This window comes from Catharus ustulatus, chromosome 1, assembly GCF_009819885.2.
Source record: "Catharus ustulatus isolate bCatUst1 chromosome 1, bCatUst1.pri.v2, whole genome shotgun sequence".
Lineage (NCBI taxonomy): Eukaryota > Metazoa > Chordata > Aves > Passeriformes > Turdidae > Catharus > Catharus ustulatus.
Genome location: NC_046221.1, coordinates 128,198,495 through 128,219,054, shown reverse-complemented (window position 1 = coordinate 128,219,054; position 20,560 = coordinate 128,198,495). Strand labels below are relative to the sequence as shown.

The window sequence follows — 20,560 nt, the reverse complement described above, 5'->3', positions numbered from 1 at the left end:
CCACGCTATTGCTGATATACTTTGATACATTGCTGCTCTTCATATCAGATTGAGTGAAACTGAGACCAGGGTAAGACGTGTCTAGCTGCTATGAACAAGTGATTGGCTGGTCCTGAAAAGGCTGTTGGAGCTGTCAGCCTTCACTGTAGACATTGCCTTGCAAATAATACAGTTTTTAAATCACTTATTTCAGGAAACTGGCCTCCTACATCAGTATTTCAAGCACATTCTCTAGATCTCATAAATCGTTTCTTCCATATTGTGTACAAGTTACCTACACCCACAGAAATATCAACAACTTCCAGAGATGAAAATTTTAGCAGGCAGTAATACTTCTGCACTTAGTACTGGTTTTCACCAAGCGTAAGAAGCTGAAGAAAAATACACTAGAAGAAATTGTAGTTCACATAATTAATTGGGTTGTTAAACAGACATAGAGCTAACAGACTTTGGTAATTACCTGGTAGTAATTTACTTATTACACTCTCATCACAGTTGATTGTCTTGCAGGATTTGTTAGCAGCAAGAGGGCCTGTTCTGATTTATGCACATTTTCTACCATAGAAGGGCACCAAGCATTTCAGAGCTTCTCACCTGGAAATGCACATAAAGCACTACAAAATATCTTAATAAAGACAGACAGCTCAGAACCCAGAGATAAGAAGAAACACATCTTGAAGTCTTTTTGGATTACAATTCCCTTCCTTTATTTTGATTCTAATGTGAATAGCTGCTTTCAACAACTCCAGGGATCTAAACCAGTCACATATGTGCAAGTATACTCAAATCCCATGTTCATTTTTGGGCCCCTCACTACACAAAGGACATTGAGGTGTTGAGTGTGTCCAGCAAAGAGCAGTGAAGCTGGTGAAGGGTCTGAGGCACAAGTCTTACGAGGAAGAGCTCAGGGAACTGGGGTTGTTCAATCTGGAGAACAGGAGGCTCAGGGGTGACCTTATCACTCTCACAACCTGAAAGCAGGGTGTAGCAAGGTGGGGATCTGTCTCTTCTCCCAAGTAACAAGCAATAGGACAAGAGGAAACAGCCTCAAGTTGCACCAGGGGATGTTTAGCCCATATATTACAAAAGCTTCCTTCACTGAAAGGGCTGTCAAGCATTGGCACAGGCTTCCCTGGGGAAGTGGCTGAGTGCCAGAAAGTATTTAAAAGATATATAAATGGGGCACTTAAGGACATGGTTTAGTGGTGGACTTGGCAGTGCTGGGTTAATGGCTGGAATTGGTGATGTCGGAGGTCTTTTCCAACCTAAATGGTCCTACAATTCCAAGTACATAATCTAAGTGTAGCAGCAAAGTAGAAGCAGGTAGAATATTGAGTATCTTCAGTAAGTCTGATCTCCATTCCTAATGTAAAAATACTATCTTATTATTCTCAAGTTGCACATTGGAAGTATTAAATATTTTTTCTGAGACTGCATCCCAGTCAGAACCATCACCTATCTTCTGGTAGAATTCTGGATTCTTTAATATTATTTTTAATCATCTGTGTGGTCAGAAAGCAACCTACTAGCTTCACTTTGCTTTTCACTACCAGAACACAAGCAGAAGAGGTAATATTTATCTTCCATACATAGAAACTTAGCCACTGGCATGGAGATACCTTACTCGTGCTGCTAAATTCTGAACTGGCCAAATCCCAAATTTAGAAATGAAAACATTTTACAGTCAGAAGACAAAGATGAGGATTTTGATATTGGCTATGGAGCACAGAAACGTAATTTTGGGGCCTTTCCTTTACCTTCTCCAGCAAACTCTAGTTCCTGTTTTTGTCATTGGAAGATCAAGTCAACTTCATCATTCAATGCAAGCACCAAAAGAAGTGAGTCAATGCATAAGACATGGAAAGATTATTTTTAACTAGGTGTAAAACATCATTTCAATGAGGATAAGCAGTACAACCAGGTGATGAGAATTGTTTGCTCAGTATAATTTGAACCTCACATATTCAGTATAATTTTATGAAAAATTTATTTTTATATTATTGCTACCCATGGAATGGTAGGCTTAATGAGACTCTATCAGGCTTTTAAAATTATAATTGTGCCAACACAAAAAAAACTGCCATAAAAATATTCAGATGGGACAATTTGCTTTTTAATTAATAAACAAGTACATTGAGGGCAGTCAGAAAAGCAACATTCAAACCCCTGGTTTAATATCATCTGTCATGTCATCGTACAAAAGAAAATTGAAATAGTAGTATTGGAAGACATTTAGACTTTTAATAGCTTTTTAGCTACAACTTAGGAAACAGCTCAAAAGTTAGCTGCAATTTTTTATTTGCAGGATCAGGATGACTAGTAGCAAGCCATCAGAATTTCTTATAACAAAGGGCACTGCTAACACTAAAGGATTCATTTTAATTTTGGGGTTTTTTTCAATTCAGTAATTTTTATGTCTCAAAATATTTAGGCCCTTCACTCTTTGAAAACAAGTATCTGTCAGTTTATGTGCCTTGAGCTAAAAAATTTAAATCCAACCTTTACACACTCAAGGGAGAAGAACCAGTCCAATACCACAAAAAGACCGGATCTCCTTTTTAGTTGAGTAAAAGGTGGTTTTCTTCACAGTGCTGAAAATCAAGAGGTGTGTTCTTTAAAGGCACAGTTGCTTCCCCACCTTCCATAAATGCTGACAGAATACATTTTAACAACTAGCTGCTAGAATTTTTTGTTGATTCAAACACAGCACCTCTTGTCAGCGGGATGCTCACAGAGCACATCTTATGTCACAGTGGCTTCCCATGCCCAAGAAGAGAGGCTCCTTGCTGTCTGCCTCTGGGGACAGGGTTGCTCAGAGTGGGAACTTTAGTGTAAGAAACCTGAGAGTAGCTTTGAGTAGCTAGAACTTACTGCTCTATATATACACAGCCATTCTCCCCATGTTCCTCTCTCCTTGGGGAGGAGGCTGTAGCAGGAATTCATAAAAATACCTGTCTGTTTTCCAGAGACTCCTCCTGGCTACCGATGGTGTCACCAAGAAAAGGGAAAGCCACATGCGCTCCCATCACCAGCAGTGACAAAAAGCCTGGTATTTTTAGATTAAGTACAATAAATATTTAAGGCTTAACATCTTAACTACATATTTGATAGGTAATGAGTGTTGATTACTTGCCTATCATGAATGGCTTCTTTTGACACAGAAATGGTGAGACAGCTCATGCATTTTACAGTTTTCTCAAGAGCTAACAACAAAAACCAAACCAAGAATAAACAAGCAAAAGACAGGACTAAGCAACTCGGTTTTTTACTGCATTTTATGTTATTAACTCTAAAGAAATCAGCACATAGTTTATAATATATTTTTTAAAGTCTCTTTTTATACATTCCAAAATGCATACAGAAAACTCCAGCTGCCTGATACTTAAGCAAAAGTAATACATTTTTACATTATTTCACATATATAGTACTGCATTATGGACAATGATACTGTCATTATCTTCACATTATTTCCTTTCATCAGCTTCCTTTACCTCCTCTAAATCCTCCAATTTAAAAAATGAGGATTTGTCATAGCCCATGAGATGGTTATAATCCTGAGGGTTTGGGAAAAGCGTAGGATTAACGAGCATTGATTTCGTTTTAGCGTAAAATGTTGTAAACATCTTGGTGATGTCTGGAATCTTTACATCTTTCTGATGGAAAACAGTCACTTTTTCTGCCAAGATGGCATTGTAGGTAATGGCTGTATAGGTGTCTACTTCATCTTTATAATAAAGCCGGATCACATAACCTTTTGTAAGGACATGCAATGTAATTGGAGTTACAAATGTAAAAATCCCGATCAAGCCATAAAAGGCAGCTTGGACAAGCAAACTTTCCATTCCAATACCACTTTTGAGCATGATGTAGGGCATCATGAGCAAGTTGAATATGCTGGTGGAGTAAGAGAAAAACTTCACACCTACATAAAAGAAAGGAAAAATAATGAAGGTTAATACTAATGAGCAAAATTCTCTCTACAGTTAACATCTATTTTTTCTAGGACATAACAATGCCATTACTGAAAACCCCTTTCCCTTTTTTTTTAAGCTCAGGGAGAAACTGTTGAAAACTCATCCCTGTCTCATTGCCATTGTTCTGATTTATCTGTACCTTCATGCTAGGTTTATCAAAGCTGGCTCTGTGATGCAGTCAGCTATTAGCTGCATACATACGAAGTTTTTACTTCACAAGCAGAAAAACTGATTTTTAGTAAGGCTTGACTCCATTCATGGACACATGTAATGGTGTTCATTGAAGAGATGGCAGACAGGGAATTTTTCTCTTCATCAACAACTACTGTTGACTTTCAGTGTGTATTATAAAGAAGCCAGCTTGGCCACCATGCATAAAACCTGGGTTCCTAAACATTAACAAGTACTCCCCACCCATTTTGCATGGCTTGAAAGACAGTAGCCAGTGCTGTGAATCACCCACAGTCCTTAAGCCACCCTGAAAAACAGGAGCCCAAGATGCTATGAAAAATGTTAGGAATAACATTTCAAAGATGCATATCAGAAAACATCCAATGGCTTTACTCTTTATTAGGTCTTTGTAACATTAACTGGCCAAAGAAAGATTTGCGAAGTCTCACTGCAGATGGAGCACTTCATCCTAATACCCGCCTGCCCGGGAAGCACTTCAGGAACACTTTTAAGCACACAGAATGTAAACAGCAGTTATAGCTCATCTTTGTTACTAACTGGGTTGGATAACTCACCCCAAGGGCTGCAAGGGAAGCCAAAGAAGGCTGAGAGGTTACAGAGATGAGCAGAGCTCCCTGTACACCCAAGCAGAGAAGCAGAAATCAAACACCATCACTAGCACCTTTTTTGTTTGCTTGTTTTGATGTACATACAATCCAAATTTTGGCAAACTTGGAAAGGAGAACACTCACTTTTAATGTTCCATTTTAAAGTTACTAAATACTATTAAAACTACAACAAAAAAGGCAATATAAGCTACTTCAAGTCACATACCCAACACTGCCTTTGCCAAATTTCCTTTATAAACTAATCTTCCATGTTCTGGGTGATCATGAGGGGAGGATGTGCTAAGGCTGCGAACAGCCACTCCTTGGAAAGATGTAACCTGAAAGATGAAACCAGTATGAAAAGATGAAACTAGGAACATCAGTACTAGACCTTATCCATCCCTATACAAATACACACATATATGTACGTGTATACACTCACAGAAAGTTTCTCCTTGCCCTGAACCCACCCTCAGTGTTTCAAACTAAAGATTAAAGTTAGGTTACACTCCAAAGCATGCCAAAACTCCAACTAATATGCTGCCTGACTGTTTTAATAACTTTCCATGTAAATATCGCAAATTAGTATTAAATATTTGCAATCCCATTACAGATAATTGAGATAGCAATTGATTTACACACAGCTTTGCAGGGAGACATTTATGGTACCCATGCTCATCACATCTCTGATCACAGAATAAAAGAATAGTCTGAGTTGAACTGGGCCTTAAAGATCATCCAGTTCAAAAAGCCCGTTGTGGGTAGAGACACCTTCCACTACACTAGCTTGTTCCAAGCTCCATCCAGGCCAACCTTAAACACCCTGAGGGTTGGGGCACCCACAGCTTCTTTGGGCAACCTATTCCAGTGTCTAACCACCCTCAGAGAAAATAATTATTATTCCTAATACCTTAGATTAGCTAAATAGCTTCCTTTAGATTAGCTAAACCTACTCTCAGTTTTAATCCATTCCCCAGTGTCCTGGTACTTCATGCCCTTGTAATAAGTCCCTTTTCCCTACACGACTTTCTTGTATGCTCCCTTCAGTTACTGGAAGGCCACAAATTAGGAGGTCATCCCAAAGTCTTCTCTTCTCCAGGCTGAACAAACCCAATTCCCCCAATCTTTCATGTAGGAGAGGTGCTACATGCCTCCAGTCATTCTGGTGGCCTCCTCTGGACCTACTCCAGCAGGTCGATGGGGGCGTCAGAGCTGGACAAAGCACTCCAGGTGGGGTCTCACCTGAGCGTAGAGGAGGTACGCCCCGAGGAGCACCTCGCTTTCCTCCTCAAAATCCCCTAAGGGCAAAACCGCGAGTCTCGGGGCCGCCGCCCTGTCCCCGGGGAGCGAGAACGCTCCCCCCGCTCCCACACACAGTCCCCACAGCCCCTACACAGAACCTGTCGGGGCCTCGCGGCGGCAGCGCCCAGAGCGGCCCGGTGGCGGCCGGCGGGGTGCGCGGCGCCCCGCAGCCATGCGGAGGCGGAGGCGCGGCGGCAGGCGGCGGAGGCGGCGGGCGCGGAGGCGGCCCGGAGCAGCAGCAGCGGCAGCATGGCTGGGCCCAGCCGCAGCGGGGACACGGCGGGCGGTGCCACACCGACAGCCCCCGCCGCGCCGCCGCCGCGCCGCTCTTTGGTTCCGCCCGCGGGAAGGCTCCGGCCGGCTCCGCGGCGCCCCCGTCAGCATCTCCCGTGCACCGCTCAGCCGCAGGATCCCAGAATCCATTGGGCTGGAAAACACCTCTGAGGCATCGAGTCCAGCCTGTGTCTCTAGACCATGGCATTAACTGCCGCATTAAATCATCCCTCAAACACCCCCAGAGATGGTGACTCCACCACCTCTCTGGGCAGACCATTCCAATGTCTAGCACTTTTTCTGTGAAGAGATTCCTCCTGATGTCCAACCAGAACGTCTCCTGGCACAGCTTGAGGCCATTGCCTCGCATCCTCTCGCCAGCTGCCTGGGAGAAGAGGCCAACCCCACCTATGAACTTCCTTTCAGATAGTTGTAGAGAGCCATAAAGTTTTCACTGAGCCTTTTCTTCTCCAGGCTAAATCACCCCAGCTCCCTCAGGTTCTCCTCATATGACTCGTGCAGCAGAACCTTTACCCAGTTTCGTTACCCTTCTCTGGACAACCTCCAGCACCTCGATGTGATGCATTAATTGAGAGGCCCAGAACTCAACAGAGGACTCGAGGTACGGCCTCATCAGTGCTGAGCACATCACTGCCCTGTTCCTGCTGGCCACACTATTCTGCATACAAGCCAGCATGTCACTGGCCTTCCTGGCCAGAGGGGCACGCGCTCGCTCATGTTCAGCGGCTGTCGGCCGACACCCCTGCACCCTGACATGGCGGGCCTGCAGATGCCCCCAGGGAACTACGCGGCCCAGCATGCACCGCTCCGGGCGCACAGCATGCCGGGAGCACGGGCGCCGCACGGGCTGGGCGCGGAGGGGCCGGAAGCGGCCCGTGACCCGGGCGGAAGCGCTGGGAGGCAGCTGGGCCGACACCGCGGCCCTGCGAGCGGGGCGGAGGGAGCGGCACCCACGGGTGAGGGGCAGCCGCGGGAGCGAGAACCCACCGGGGCCGCGAGGGGCACCCTGGGGGCGGGGATCCCGGCCGGGCGGGCAGAGGGGAGCCGGGAGCCCTCGCAGCCTGCCCCACGAAGGGCAGCGGGCCTCGCCCCGCGCCTGGCGGGGGGGGCAGAACGGGGGCCGGGTGGAGGGGCCGGAGCCGCGCCGGGGGCCGTCGGGGTGCGCGGGGCGCGGTGCCAGGCCGGGGTTCTCCCACCGAGGTAGTGGCGAAAGGCGCGTTTCTCTCCCAGAACGCTCTCTTTCGAATGCCGGCGCCGCCGGAAAAGGGCTCTGTGGAGCAATGCTGGGTTTGAGCATCGCTCCCAAACTCCTGCCGTAAGTGACGTTCACCTCTTTCCTGTGGCCGGCCGTAGAGTGGGGAAAAGCTAAAGCAGAAATAATTTAGGATGTGCCCTAGGGGTTGTTTTGCCAGGGTGAGAAGGGCTGGTTAAAGTGATTTGGCTGTAATGATCGGCGAAAGTAAGCAACAGAAATGAGCTTTTTGAGTGCCGTGTGTTCCTCAGGGAGGTTCTGCTTTAGTACAAGGTAATCTGAGCATTGGTAAGTTGCTGGTAAGTTGCTGAGGGCTTCACATTTGTTTAAGAAAAGGTGGAGATGCTGCTGGCAGTTTACTTTGAAAGCCAATTTGGTCTTCCACCGGTTAACTTTTATTAACTATTTCTAAATGTGTTTGGTACTGTAGATTAAGTTAAGGTTTGAGTTCTGAGGAGGCCTAGATAATCAAAGGCCATTTGTTTATTGGGCTTTGATGGTTTTTGGAAGCAAACCAAAAAACACAGATAAACAGGCACGTGACAGATCTTTATGGTAAGAACCACTTTGCGCACTTATTTCTGAGTGATCCCCTACGTATTCCAAATTTTCTCCTTTTGCTGTAATAAGGACCAAAATAATTGTTGGGGGAGAGATAATGTTCAATTAACTGAAGAGTTACTTTGAAGGGGAGTAAGTGCTTATTAGTTTTCCTGTAGTACATTGGCCACATCTTTGCACAGGTGACACACACCTTAGGCCTTGAGATCAGCCTTTTATAACTTAATGAGCTTAAGTTAGATCAATAATACGTTTACGTCTGTAAAATTTTTGCTAACGTTTCTGCTGGGAGCTTTAAGATAATTTTTAGAAACTTTTAGCACTTCAGCATTAATTTTTTTTCCTTGTTGTGACACAGAAAAGCCATTTGAAATTTTCTTTTTTTTTCTGTACCAGAGTGGGTGATGAACAGATTTAGATAGTTTTACATAGTCTTAATGTGAAGAACTTTAATATTGTTGTTTTAATATTTTTGTAGAGAGACAAATGAGTATTGAGGATACTTAGCTTCAGGTGTTTTACTGTGTTTTTGTAATTCTTGTGTATATTACAATAAATCCTTAAGTTATGTCATGAAAGTATGGGGTTTGTCAGATTATGTAAGGTATTTTGATGTATTTTGACAAGTCTTTTAGCACCTAGAAGGGTTCAGGGTTTAGTTAGCTTCATTGTGGGGGTAGTTTGCATAACAGCAGTTTTTTGGTGAATGCCTATAAAAAAAGGGCAGAAATCCATGCCCTGTAAAATTTTGCAGTATTCTATCAGCCTGTTTTCCCCAATGGCAAGGGCTGCCCGGTACAGCTGGGAAGGAAGGAAACAGTAACATTCCCCTGCTCATGTTTTTGAGATTTCTTTTTCCTTGAAGTTTTCTGAGGAATTACCGAAAAGGAAAATTTTCTTAGACAGGAAAAGAAATCTTAGTACTCTGTACATTTGATCTTTGGTACTCTGTACATTTTATCCTAGCTCATTTCCTGTTTATCTCAACTAGTATTCACTTACAGTATGCCTTCCTGTAACATTCCAGTGTGTCCCAGAAAATTTGAATTTTAGAGCCTGGTGAAGTCAAACAGGGAAGCTATAAAATGTGGAAAAGTAATTAAAATATAGGTAGTTACCAGGTACATTCAGAAACCTGTCTCTTTCTTCCTATTGTTTTGTCTTTTATGCTGCTTTCATTACAGAGAAGGAAAATCTAGTGATATGTTTTCTAATAAACATTACACTGGAAATACACTGAGAGAAAATAATTTCTTGGAAGACAATATATAAGGTTATTTGACTCTTCTTGACCTATTATTTAAAACCTAAAGCCAGGCCATTGTTGATTAAGAAAAAGGTCCAGAAAATGTTCCTTTTGTTTTCCCTATATGCACAATTGAGCATTTGTGGGAGGTATTTCTATATTCTTTTGATTTACTTTTTGTGTGCATTTGCTTCTGGCTTTAAAAATGTTTTGATCTTCATGCAATGTAATGAAAGACTGAATGCTTCTTGGTCCAGAAGAGGAACCATTACTGTGTGTTTTTTAGGTTTTTCATGGTTCCTGAGTTTGTCATTTTTCTTTTCTCCTCCTGTGTTGCATTGGCTCTCTGATTTTTCTGGGCTCTCTGCTGTTGGCCATTTTGTCAGGAATCAATCTATACTGCTAATAGTATTCATGTTGTTTTTTTTTTTTTTAATTGCACATTGCATCAGAATGGAAACTGAAACTCAGTGTGTTTCCTGCTAACATGTCAAATGCGTCATATATCGGAACATATTATGTGTTTCTCTGAAAAGCGAGTTGGCTTTTCTGCATCTTTTACTTTTGGCAATATAATGTTTGGGGTTTTCCATATCCAGAATCAAGCTTAGATTCTGGAATAGCACTGTAATTTTTATTTTTTTTAATGTGCATTAGTTGAACTTAAACTGAGGTATTATGTTAGCATAGTTTTCCTACTGCGGTTTATCCTTTTAATGAATTTTTATTTTAATCTTCATTCCAATTTTGCTAAGCTGAATAGGGAAGATTAATTTTTCTTTTATAAACAGACTTTTTGTTATATCAGTAGGTTCTCTCTGTAGTTCTTGTAATTCAGACTTCTTTTTCTTGAAAAGGGGAATTCAGAATTGTGTGTGGTATTCCAGACAAGCTGTTGCTCATGCGATGTTACTCATATTCCCTATCTTTATTGAAAAAGAATTTTCAACATGCATTTGCCTCTTTGTCCCTCACCCTCTTTTTTTCTTTTGCCCTCCAGAGCTGCTATCAGTTTCTAATTCGCCACAGAATGAGTATAGCCCCAAATTACAAGCCCTGACTACATGAAAGAAGATTGTATTGGTCCCTTCATACAGGAGTCTTGATTTCATATGACTTAATTTCTTGTGGCTTCTAGTACACTGTTTTTTCAAGACTGGTCACTTGTCTGTGTCACATTTTGTCTCACTTTTGTTGCAATACTTTTCTGGCAGCATGGTTAAAAAATCAACTTTTTTTTTTTTTGAAGAACTAGTAGTTCTTTTCTAGTCCAGTTGTTCTATATGTGCAACAACATACTGTATTCCTGTAGTCTTGTAGAAAGGTTCTTCTCATTTTAAGATTACCTCTCATCACATTTGTTTAACCTCAGATGATGTACTGAGCCCAGACTGCATCTTGTTTGAGTTTCCTTTTTCCCCAAAGAAAATGACTGATTAATTTTTTAAATACTAGATTCAACCTGCCCTAATCTACAAAGGCTTACTGCATTTTTATCCTGTTTTATTGTTTAGTACAATTGAGTTCACTCCACTGAGTCTGATAATTCTTTCTTTTGTTAATTACTGTATTTTTTCTCTCTCTAATAATATGATAGCACATCTGATTTATTAAAATGCTCTTTGTGTATTTTTGTGACATCTAAATTTTTTTGTGTAGACTTTTTCAGTTCTCTATTTTCAGTCTTTCAATGTATTAGCTCCCTCAAGTTATGCTTTTACCTTGCGAGGTCTTAATATATCTGCATTCCCACTAACTGGCCTTTTTTCCTGTGTTTAGTGGCATTATTTGAATTGTAAACCAAGGCACATTTTATCATCACCAACACTTCCAAAGAGTGGTATCACTTCTGTGTTGTTTTTCTTTTTTTTTTTTTCCAAGTATTATTTGTAAATCATAGGTGGCTTCACTACTCTTTTTGAATGTAGCAAATGGTTTTGTGGCCAGAAAAAGAGGTAGTGCAAGTGATCCTCTTCTGCAAAGTTAGAATAATAATGTGAGGTATTGCTTCAGTTCCTGAGCAACAGATACTCTCCCATAAGATAACTGATTTCCATTTACAAAAACTGTTGAAAGAGGGTGAAGGATCCCCTCAGTTTTGGGTCCCAGAATCCAAATGTAATTTCCTTAAATGAGTTCCTGGAATTACTGAACGTGATGAAGGCATTTAACACTCCATGCTAGGGGAATCTATTATAACATACACAGATTAACTCTTAAAGAACATTCTTCAGTGTGCCTTATGTTCAGGAAGCTTTCACGTGCAAAAGTATAGGTTAAGATGTTCCTCATACCACTGGTAAGGAAAATATTTTTTAGAGATAGTTCTGTAAAGTCAGGATATTTTCAAAGGAAGCAGCAATGTAATTGGAGGACTATTTTTGCTCATTTCTCTTCAGACGACTAAAAACTAAAGACAGATGGAATAAACCAGCATCAAAGTGCTGTGCAGAAGTGAAGTGATCCGCAGTAGCAAGGAGGTGTCTGTAATACTTCTTCCAAATCGTGCAGCTTGCTCAGCTTGCCTACATTTTTTTCCTAAACTTTTACCAGAAACATAGGAGGGAGCAAATGGGGGATGTGGTCTCTGTTCTGATCTCTTTACTGCCCTCAACCCTAAATATCAGCTGAGAGTCCACCTAGAATCACTGGTGCTATTTTCCTGAATCTGTGGGCACACAGCAGTATCATTGATTTGTACTGGATTAAGGTTTGCAGAGTGGCTGTTGATATGAAAAGAATTTTAGGACAGCAGGTGGGTGGGTAGAATTTCTCTTCCAAAGTTTTCTTTTAGACAGCAATGATGCAGTTTGCAGTGAAGAAATGAAACTTGTATCAGAACATGCCAGATTTGTTTTGCAAATAAGTACTTCCTTTGCTCTAATTCTTTAATTTCCTTTCCATGGAGAAATACACATGCAGCAAGCTGGATATCAGTATATAAGCCATAGAAGCTTCTGGTTGACTATACCTACATTAGATGTCTGAAGTAGATAGTAGTGGTAATATAGGGAACTGTCAATCTTCTGTGAAGGAGAGGTTGAATGCCAGGTATTCAGTGCATACTGATTAGACTGATCCCTGAGCCTTCTCTGCTCTGTCCTAAACAACCCCAGTTCTCTCAGCCTGTCCTTGTATGACAAGTACTTTGTGACCCTTTGCAGGACTGACTTCAGTCTGTCATACTGAACCCAGCAGTGCTGAGTGGAGGGGCAGGATCACCTACCTCAACCTTCTGGGAATGCTCTTAAATAAAGTCCAGGGCACTGTTGGCCATTTTTGCTGCAAGAGCACGCTGCTGGCTCATGTTCAACTTGTCCACCAGGTCTATTTGTGCAAAGCTGCTTTCCAGCAGGTCACCCTCCAGACAGTACTGGAGGTGCAAAGGTTGAGGGTTTGCATTTCCCATGGATGAACTTCATAGGTTTGCTGTTTTCAAAACACACTGCTCAGCAACACTGCATGTTGTTTATCATCATATTCTTTTTGGAAGAGTGTTTGTGGTAACATAAAGACTAATAAGTAAAGGGGAATTTAAAAATTTGCTGCTGACTCAAAGTATTGCCCCTTGTGTTTTTTCAGACGCTCCTATTGCAAAATTTGCTGTTGAAAAACAAACAATTTTTTTTATAAGAAGAGAATGGGTAAGTTCACAATCTTGAGTGTTTCTTGTTCTCGTATGATTTCAAGCATTTTCTCTCTCTCATCGGTAGAGGAGGTGGATTCTAAGACTTTAAATGTTGATCTTGTCACTTTTTCTTGTAGCCTCAAACTTCCTACAAATGTTTTGTAGGAGAATTTCCTCAAGTGGCTGTTCATTTGTTGGAAGACTTGTTCAGAGTGTATCTATTCTAACAAAAAAATTCACTTGCTTAACACTTGCGTAGTCTTGAAAATGTACATGCTAAAATAGGAATGCCTTCAGGTTTTTATAGCACTAAACTTTTATAGTGGTCAAGAAAATTTCACTGAGTACTTCTAGTAATAATTCTTTGCTTGTTTGTTAACCAAAGTTAGCCTGTTGAATTCTGGCTCAGGGATCATAATATGACTGATTTCTGATAAATTACATTGTGTGTGATATGACTGTTTCTGAAACTTGTTTCTGCCTCAATAAATGACTGGTTAATGAAACAGGATTGGATGGATTCTGGTTTTGTCTATACTTTCTCTGCATTACAGCATGTTTGGCACTGGCAGTACTTTATTAAAATTGGCAATAACTACATAATAATTCAATTTTAACTTCAAATTCACAAAGCAACTTGATTGGGGCAATGTTTTATTTGCTGTACTGGCAACAGTAATTCAATTTTTAAAAGTTGCACTGTCAGGATACAATAAAAAAAAGATACAAAATGTAAGGGGGATAAAGCCTTCAGGAGAAACAAAGTAGAGAGCAGGTTGTCCTGGTATTCAGTGAAACAGAAGAGAGAAGGGAAACAGAAAAAGCGCAGTCAAACTGCTGTGGGGAGAATTTTGCCATCTCCCTGGGTTTAGTGCTTTGGCACTTTCCATGCTTTCTGCCAAAGGCCACAGTACAGGTATGCACTGATTCTGTATAATTCTGGGTCTGCTTGGGCAGTCAGGGAAGATGAATCTTATTTCATAGTGCAGGAATACTGACCGCTTTTGTTCTTACTGTTCTTCAGAAAACATTTTTTCCTCACCATCTGTATTTTTCAGTATCAGATATGTGTTTAGTTAGCTTTTAGCAAGTATTAGTATGATAAACATGACTGTAGATGCAATGGAAGGAAGCAATAGCACGTTCAATTCACTTGAGAGTGTCTAAAGGAAAATTTCATTCCTATGTAGATTTTTAAAATTTTATCAGAATTAGATGATGGAGGGATGTTGATCAAAAACTACCAAGTTTTGCAAAACTACTTTAAAACAGATTTCTGGTTATTTCGCAAAAGTAATTTTGAAATATGCAAAATGCTTCTATCTCATTTCTGGTTGTATTGGGTTCTTCAGTCTGCAAATGTAGTCATAGGAAAGACTTCAACTTGCATTTTTAGTAATGTGAGTCAGTATATTGTATTCTGAAACTGTTATCTTTTTTCCTATCCAGATGGAGAAGAGAAAACATACGGTGGGTGTGAGGGCCCAGATGCTATGTATGTGAAGTTAATATCCTCTGATGGCCATGAGTTCATTGTAAAAAGAGAGCATGCATTAACATCAGGAACAATAAAAGCTATGTTGAGTGGACCAGGTAGGTACAGAAGACTTAGTACCTTTATCTTCTTTGTTTTCATTTTTGGACACTTTGAATTTTTATCATGCAGTAAGTAAAAGTTTGAAAAAATTATATAAATTTTCCACATCCTGCCTAGTTCCTGTTTCCAGCAGAGCATTCCATTTCTGTTGGGGCACTGTAGTACGAGACTTAAAATTGGACTCTGCTTTTTGGGCAGTTAGGGATCTTACACTGTCTTACATTGCTTCTAGTTTCTAATGGTATGAGAACTTGAGGGTATGAAACATGGAGCTGCTAAGTTCAAAACAAACGAGAGCTGGTAGTTCTTTATTGCCACATCCATGGCGGAACTTCTGGTATTCCATATGAAGTTAATTTTCTTCATAGCAGGTCACAGGGTTCTGTGCTTTAGATTTGTGACTTAAACAGAACCAATAACACCTGTTTTAGCTGTTGCTGAAAGGTGTTTGCACACTGTTCAGGCCTCACTCTTTCCCCACTCAATAACCAGACTGGAGGGTGTGCAGAGGCTGGGAGGGAACACAACCAGCCACATGACTTGAACTGTTGAAGGAGATATTACGTTCCCTATGTCTTGCTCCAAAGTAGAAAAGGGAGAGGTGTAGAAGAGGGAAGTGAGCCATCTTTTGCTTGAGAACTCTCATCATCAGTCTGCCCATGGGAGGTGGTGATTACCATTACATCACTTGTTTCGTTTCCTTTCTCTTCTCTCAACCTACAAGTTTTCTTGCTTTTACCGTTCCTTTTCTCTTTCCTTGTCCATCCACAGCAGGGGCAAATGAGTAAGCAGCTGTGTGGTGCTTTGCTGCTTACTGGCATTAAGGCCACATGTTGGCAACATCCTATGGCAAGGAGTTCCTGAACTTAGTAATGAAAGTTACCTACCCGCGCCTCAAACTAAACTTACAGGAGGAAAGGATCTCACGTGTTACTGAATATACAAGCCTATATCTGGTTTAAGAAGGGTCTGAACTAATTTCTGAAGTCCAAAAGGGTCGGGGAGAGAACAGGGAGAAATTAACACAAGTGCTTTCTCCCTTTCATACCCTTATCCTGTGCCTTTACCTTTGGCCACTTTGGTTGGGCAGTAGGCTACATGAAGCTTGGAGCTGAATATGGCCATTATGTTCTGTTTTAGATTCTGGTGAGGGACATTACTGGAGACATCTATTAGTTTAATATATTTTTTAAGTGCTTAGTAATACTTGGGCTAACTGAGCAGTTAAAATTCTCGTTGTCATTTTATGATTTCATTTGAAAATATCTAAATGTTTTGTGTCCATGACAGCCTCTCAGACATCTAAGAGGAAGAATAGTTACAAGACCTGCTCTGAATTCATTCAGTGTGAAGGAAGAAAGGCAAAATAGCCTGCTTAGAGAGCTAGAAACTGCTCTGTAAAGGACTCAGCAGTCAAGAATATTTTATATAAATACTAACAAGATAAATGGGTTACAAGGAAAAGTACTGTTACTGTCTGGTTCAGTAGGTCATAATTTCACTGATGTGTAAGTCTTTTGTTTCGGTGCTGTGACTTGGCCAATATGCTAACATTTCTTCTTTTGCTTCCAACTGTTCCGGTACTAGAATTCAAGCCAGATTGGCTTCAGTACATGCAGATATTTCGACACAAATCTGTGTAGACATTAGTAAATAGCTCTGCTTTGTAGCTAGAAGGAGATGCCCACAGCAATAAACATTGCTAGTTTCCATAAACATGGAGTTGATGTTAGTATTTTTTTATTGTCTTTCAGTTTAATGAGTTGAAAGTCCAAAGACGTGAGGAGAAGAGAGACAAAAATAATATAAATCCTGTGGGACTAACCATGGGATTGTAACTTTTGTATCATCCAGGTTTCATGGTTATATGCACTATAGGAAGCGAATTTCAAGTTTGTGATTTGAGATTTGAATTCTGAATAAATTCTTTCATATCTAATAGGCATAAACTTGTACTGCATGTAAACTTTCCTCCATGACAGCTAGTTTCCCCGTCCCTGCTGTCTGTCTGTTTCAACAGCTTATCAAGCTAATGCAACTTTGAGGTTTCAACCCTCTTGTCAAAATTTCCTGAAACTGAGGAATTCAAAGCTATTGGGTTATAGAAGGGACTACTGATATACACATGTATGCATATGCAGATATGAAACATCTAGAAACCTTTTCCTTGGACAAGACAGCTAGAAATTTGGATTTTAGAGCTTAGTACACATCTAAGGTACTTATCAGCTGTATTGGAAGTAAACCTAAATTTCTGGTGTAGTTGTTCAGAATAATGCTGATAGGCTGCAGCCTAAGTAAACACTTCATAATGCTGGGTGTCTTAATATTCTTGAGGGCTCTGAATGTTATGTGTCCTGCTTTACAATGAAAAATCTCATACCCTGGAAGATGAGACTTAGGCAGGTCTATTTAGAATGCATTTTCTTAATATAGTAGGTGGTTTCATTTTGCAGTGAATTGAGATTTTGACTTCTGGTTTGGTGTTCTTTTGTGTTGTTTCTTTCTTTCTACAGGTCAGTTTGCAGAAAATGAAACAAATGAGGTCAATTTTAGAGAGATCCCATCCCATGTCCTGTCCAAAGTATGCATGTATTTCACCTACAAGGTCCGCTATACTAACAGCTCTACGGAGATTCCTGAATTCCCAATTGCACCTGAAATTGCACTGGAACTTCTGATGGCTGCAAACTTCTTAGATTGTTAAATAAAATAAATTATAATAAAAAATGTAAAACTTTTTTCAGTATTTAATACATGTAGTTCAGTTAGAAACTTTTTTCAGATAGCATGTTGCGTGTGTGCTGTTGAGAACTAAAGTTCACTGCAGAGGCTATTGCCTTCAGTTCTTTTGCATATAGCAATCATTCAGTTGGAGTTTGTTTTGCTGCTTACACAAATAAGAACATTTTCACAAACTGAGACAAATAAACAAATATGCCAATTAGTAGATGGCTATGCCTTATCCTTTAGGTGTGGTAGAACTTTCTTTTAATACAATGACCATAGCAAATACTGGAGTTTAGTCTAATATTCTTTAAAAGATAATTATAGTTCATTTGAGTAGCTGTTTAGGGTTTCTAGCTTTCTCTTATTTTTAAAGTTTCTAAACATCTGAACTTAATCTCCTTTGTAAGATAGCTGTCCTGTAGCATAGTTACTCTAACTAGATTAGAAGTGCCCTCTTTGTATACTGTCAGTGATTTTCCATTTAAGTTGAAAGTGGAATATGTAGGAGAATGCTTAAGGCTTTTAATTTAAGTCATAGTATAGACATGTGCAAAGGTGTGCTTGATAACATTTTTCTTCTATAACCTCAATTTACCCCGTTAGTAATTTTAAATATTCCAGTCACTTGTCTGTACAGTAAGACTGTGATCCTACGGCAGTGACTTTTAAGGGGGAAAATAACTGTTAAAATCTGTGTATATTATCTTCTATATAACATACATGGTTTTTCTTAATATGCTGTCACTTGACCTGGTAAGAATTTTATATGGCTTCAGTCACAGTTTATTTCCATTGTTCTGATTGTTTATGTAAAGTCTGTATTTAATCTCTAGAGTAGTAGTCATTTAAATTTTGTAACATAGCAACTGAAAAGACAGAAGTTGTCCTGCCTTTTACCTCTTCCTCAACCTCTCCCTTCTACCCATAGCAAAAGACCCTGAAATGTGGAGGTCTTTTATATTTGAAGGAAAGGACATTAAGCAGATGTTTTAGGAACTGTTTTATAAATTTCATAGGTATTTCCAGTGTTTTTACAAATGTTTTAGGGGAAAAGGATTGGCAAGCCACTGATACAGTGCTAGAGTGGAACACATTATCTATTGGTAGATCCTGCTGGCAATTGCCTGTAGTATCAGTTCTTTGTTCAAAACAAGTTTCCATAAAGAAAACAGACAACTTGAGACAAGAAGTTGCTTTTTGTTCAGCTGCAGCCTGAAGAACCTTTCTGCTAAAATCATCTGTAAGTGAGAATAAAATTAATGCATCATGAGAAATTATGCAAGAACAGTGTAATTAGCATTTCCATCAGCTGCCACTGCTTCAGCTTTGTTTTGATCAAGAAGTGATTGTGGTCTATCATGGAAAAATCCCACCAACTGATGGTGGAAACTCTTTCTTGATGTTTTAACTCACAGCTGATTTAGAGGAATGAAACTCTCCTCTAGACCTGTTTGTCAACATCAATACAACTTGGAAGATAATTTTCCTGGATGAAAACTAGTAACTTAGATAGGCTATGCAGGAGGTCAGTTCTGACAAATGAAATCTTATTCTGGGCTTAAACAATGCTGACATTTGTCAGTGTGTTGGTAGATTAGCTGACGTTTATTCACATCACATACTTTGGCACAATTTAATGTGTTTAATGTGGGGATGTTTGTGACTAGATTGGCTTTGCACAGTAAAGCTGAAGTGCATTGTAGGGTGTTTGTCTGAAATTCCATGTGTAAGCACTCTGGTCAGTGCTGTTAGTAACTCATTTTCAAGAGCACTAGAATGATAAACCAGAGCTACTCTGTTATGCTGCTTTTGTTAGAGTCGCTAGGAATACCCTAAAAGGTAAAGGAATACCAACATGGATATTTTAGTCACAACTGCATATCAGTCTGAGTGAGTCTTAAGTTCACTGGCCATTTTTAATAGTCATGAGGCTAATGACTTGAGGCTAAAAATTATTTAGTTTTAAACTAAGGCAAAAAGGATGTCATTTTTTAAAACAGTTTTCTCTTTTTTTCTCTTTCTTCCCCTTTTTAAGCATTCTACAACAATTTCCTTAATTTTGTTAAAATACCTTGCATTTGATGATTCTGTACTTTAGCAGTAAGGTAAAATAGCTGATTTAGCTCTGAATAATAATTTTGTTGGTTTTCTTTCAGCTTAATGTATTATAAAGTAGCTTTGAACACTCAGGAATTGCAGTAGTGTCCTAGAGTGCACTATCTGCAAAACCACCGGCTGTTAAAATGAACCAGATTTCTAAGGGGGAGGGGGGCAGGGGGAATTAGTGCAATTTCCATGATAGTTAAATGGGTATGCTATTATCAGACAATTGGAAACTTACCACGCTTAACCCCTGAGTTCTAAATAAATTTCAAAGTTGAAAATTTTTAAATCTGTGTTTCTGTTGATTTATGGCATCTTAAAGGAAGTGTTTGTATGCAGATTCATCATTTTCATGGCTATACTGTACGGTGAGCAAAATGTAATTAGTATTTGGGTAATAGGTTGTGAAGCTGCATGTATAAAATAAAAGGTGGTGGGTTTTTTCACAGTTCTGAAGAGTTTCATAGAATTGAAGTGTTAAGGTATCTTGTGCTGCTTTGAATTACAAGTATCCACAATTCTCAGCACCAAGTACCAAAACAGCCTTGAAGAGGATACTTTCAAGGATATTTCAAGGATATCCTGCTGGGGTTATTTTGAAAACTTCAAGTGTCCCATAGTACTTCTTTTACTTAGAAAGGCAACCCTGTATTTGAGGTTCAAATTTTAAGCTGAACTGCTGATTTAGTCATAAAAACTTCCAGATTCTTTTCAACTTTTCAAAAACAATGAGTAGAGTCATGCTGCGTTATGGTTTGTAATCATTTGAGTGTGTATAAGCTGCTGAAGAAGTCTCTGATGGTCTCCAATGTGAAATACTCTGTGCATCTAGAATGATAAACTCCCTTCCACAAGACATGAAATTCCTTTCTGGTTTTAAACTTGAAGAAAGGAGGATTCACCATCAGGATTCTCTGTGCCGATGCATTCAACAGATGCAGAACACGGTATCCGAAAGGCATTTCTCAGTTAATGGTAGGAAGTTTGGAAAGTCAGTTGCTTCTGTCTGTGTTTCATCACTGTCTATTTTATTTCACAGGCCTAAACGGCAGTAGTGACTGTCTGTTTTTTTACCTTTCTCTTCTTTTTATTTT

The 20,560-nt window shown here is 40.0% G+C and overlaps 2 protein-coding genes across 3 annotated transcripts; one reads left to right on the top strand and one right to left on the bottom strand.

Moving 5' to 3' along the window:
• Positions 1–3,257: 3,257 nt before the first annotated feature.
• On the bottom strand, positions 3,258–6,306 carry TMEM70 (transmembrane protein 70). The gene is made up of 3 exons (XM_033061229.2): positions 6,154–6,306; positions 4,980–5,091; positions 3,258–3,922 (listed from the first exon to the last, which is right to left on the bottom strand). The coding sequence occupies exons 1-3, from the start codon at positions 6,304–6,306 to the stop codon at positions 3,465–3,467; spliced, it is 723 nt and encodes a 240-aa protein (XP_032917120.1). The 3' UTR covers positions 3,258–3,464.
• An 895-nt stretch (positions 6,307–7,201) lies between these two features.
• ELOC (elongin C) lies at positions 7,202–19,755 on the top strand. 2 transcript variants are annotated; one of them, XM_033061243.1, is made up of 4 exons: positions 7,202–7,305; positions 12,991–13,052; positions 14,486–14,629; positions 17,150–19,755. In XM_033061243.1, the coding sequence occupies exons 2-4, from the start codon at positions 13,049–13,051 to the stop codon at positions 17,338–17,340; spliced, it is 339 nt and encodes a 112-aa protein (XP_032917134.1). In that variant the 5' UTR covers positions 7,202–7,305; positions 12,991–13,048; the 3' UTR covers positions 17,341–19,755. The 2 variants fall into 2 exon arrangements, with proteins under 2 accessions (XP_032917134.1, XP_032917143.1); XM_033061252.1 differs by lacking the exon at positions 7,202–7,305 and adding an exon at positions 7,646–7,664.
• Positions 19,756–20,560: the final 805 nt, after the last annotated feature.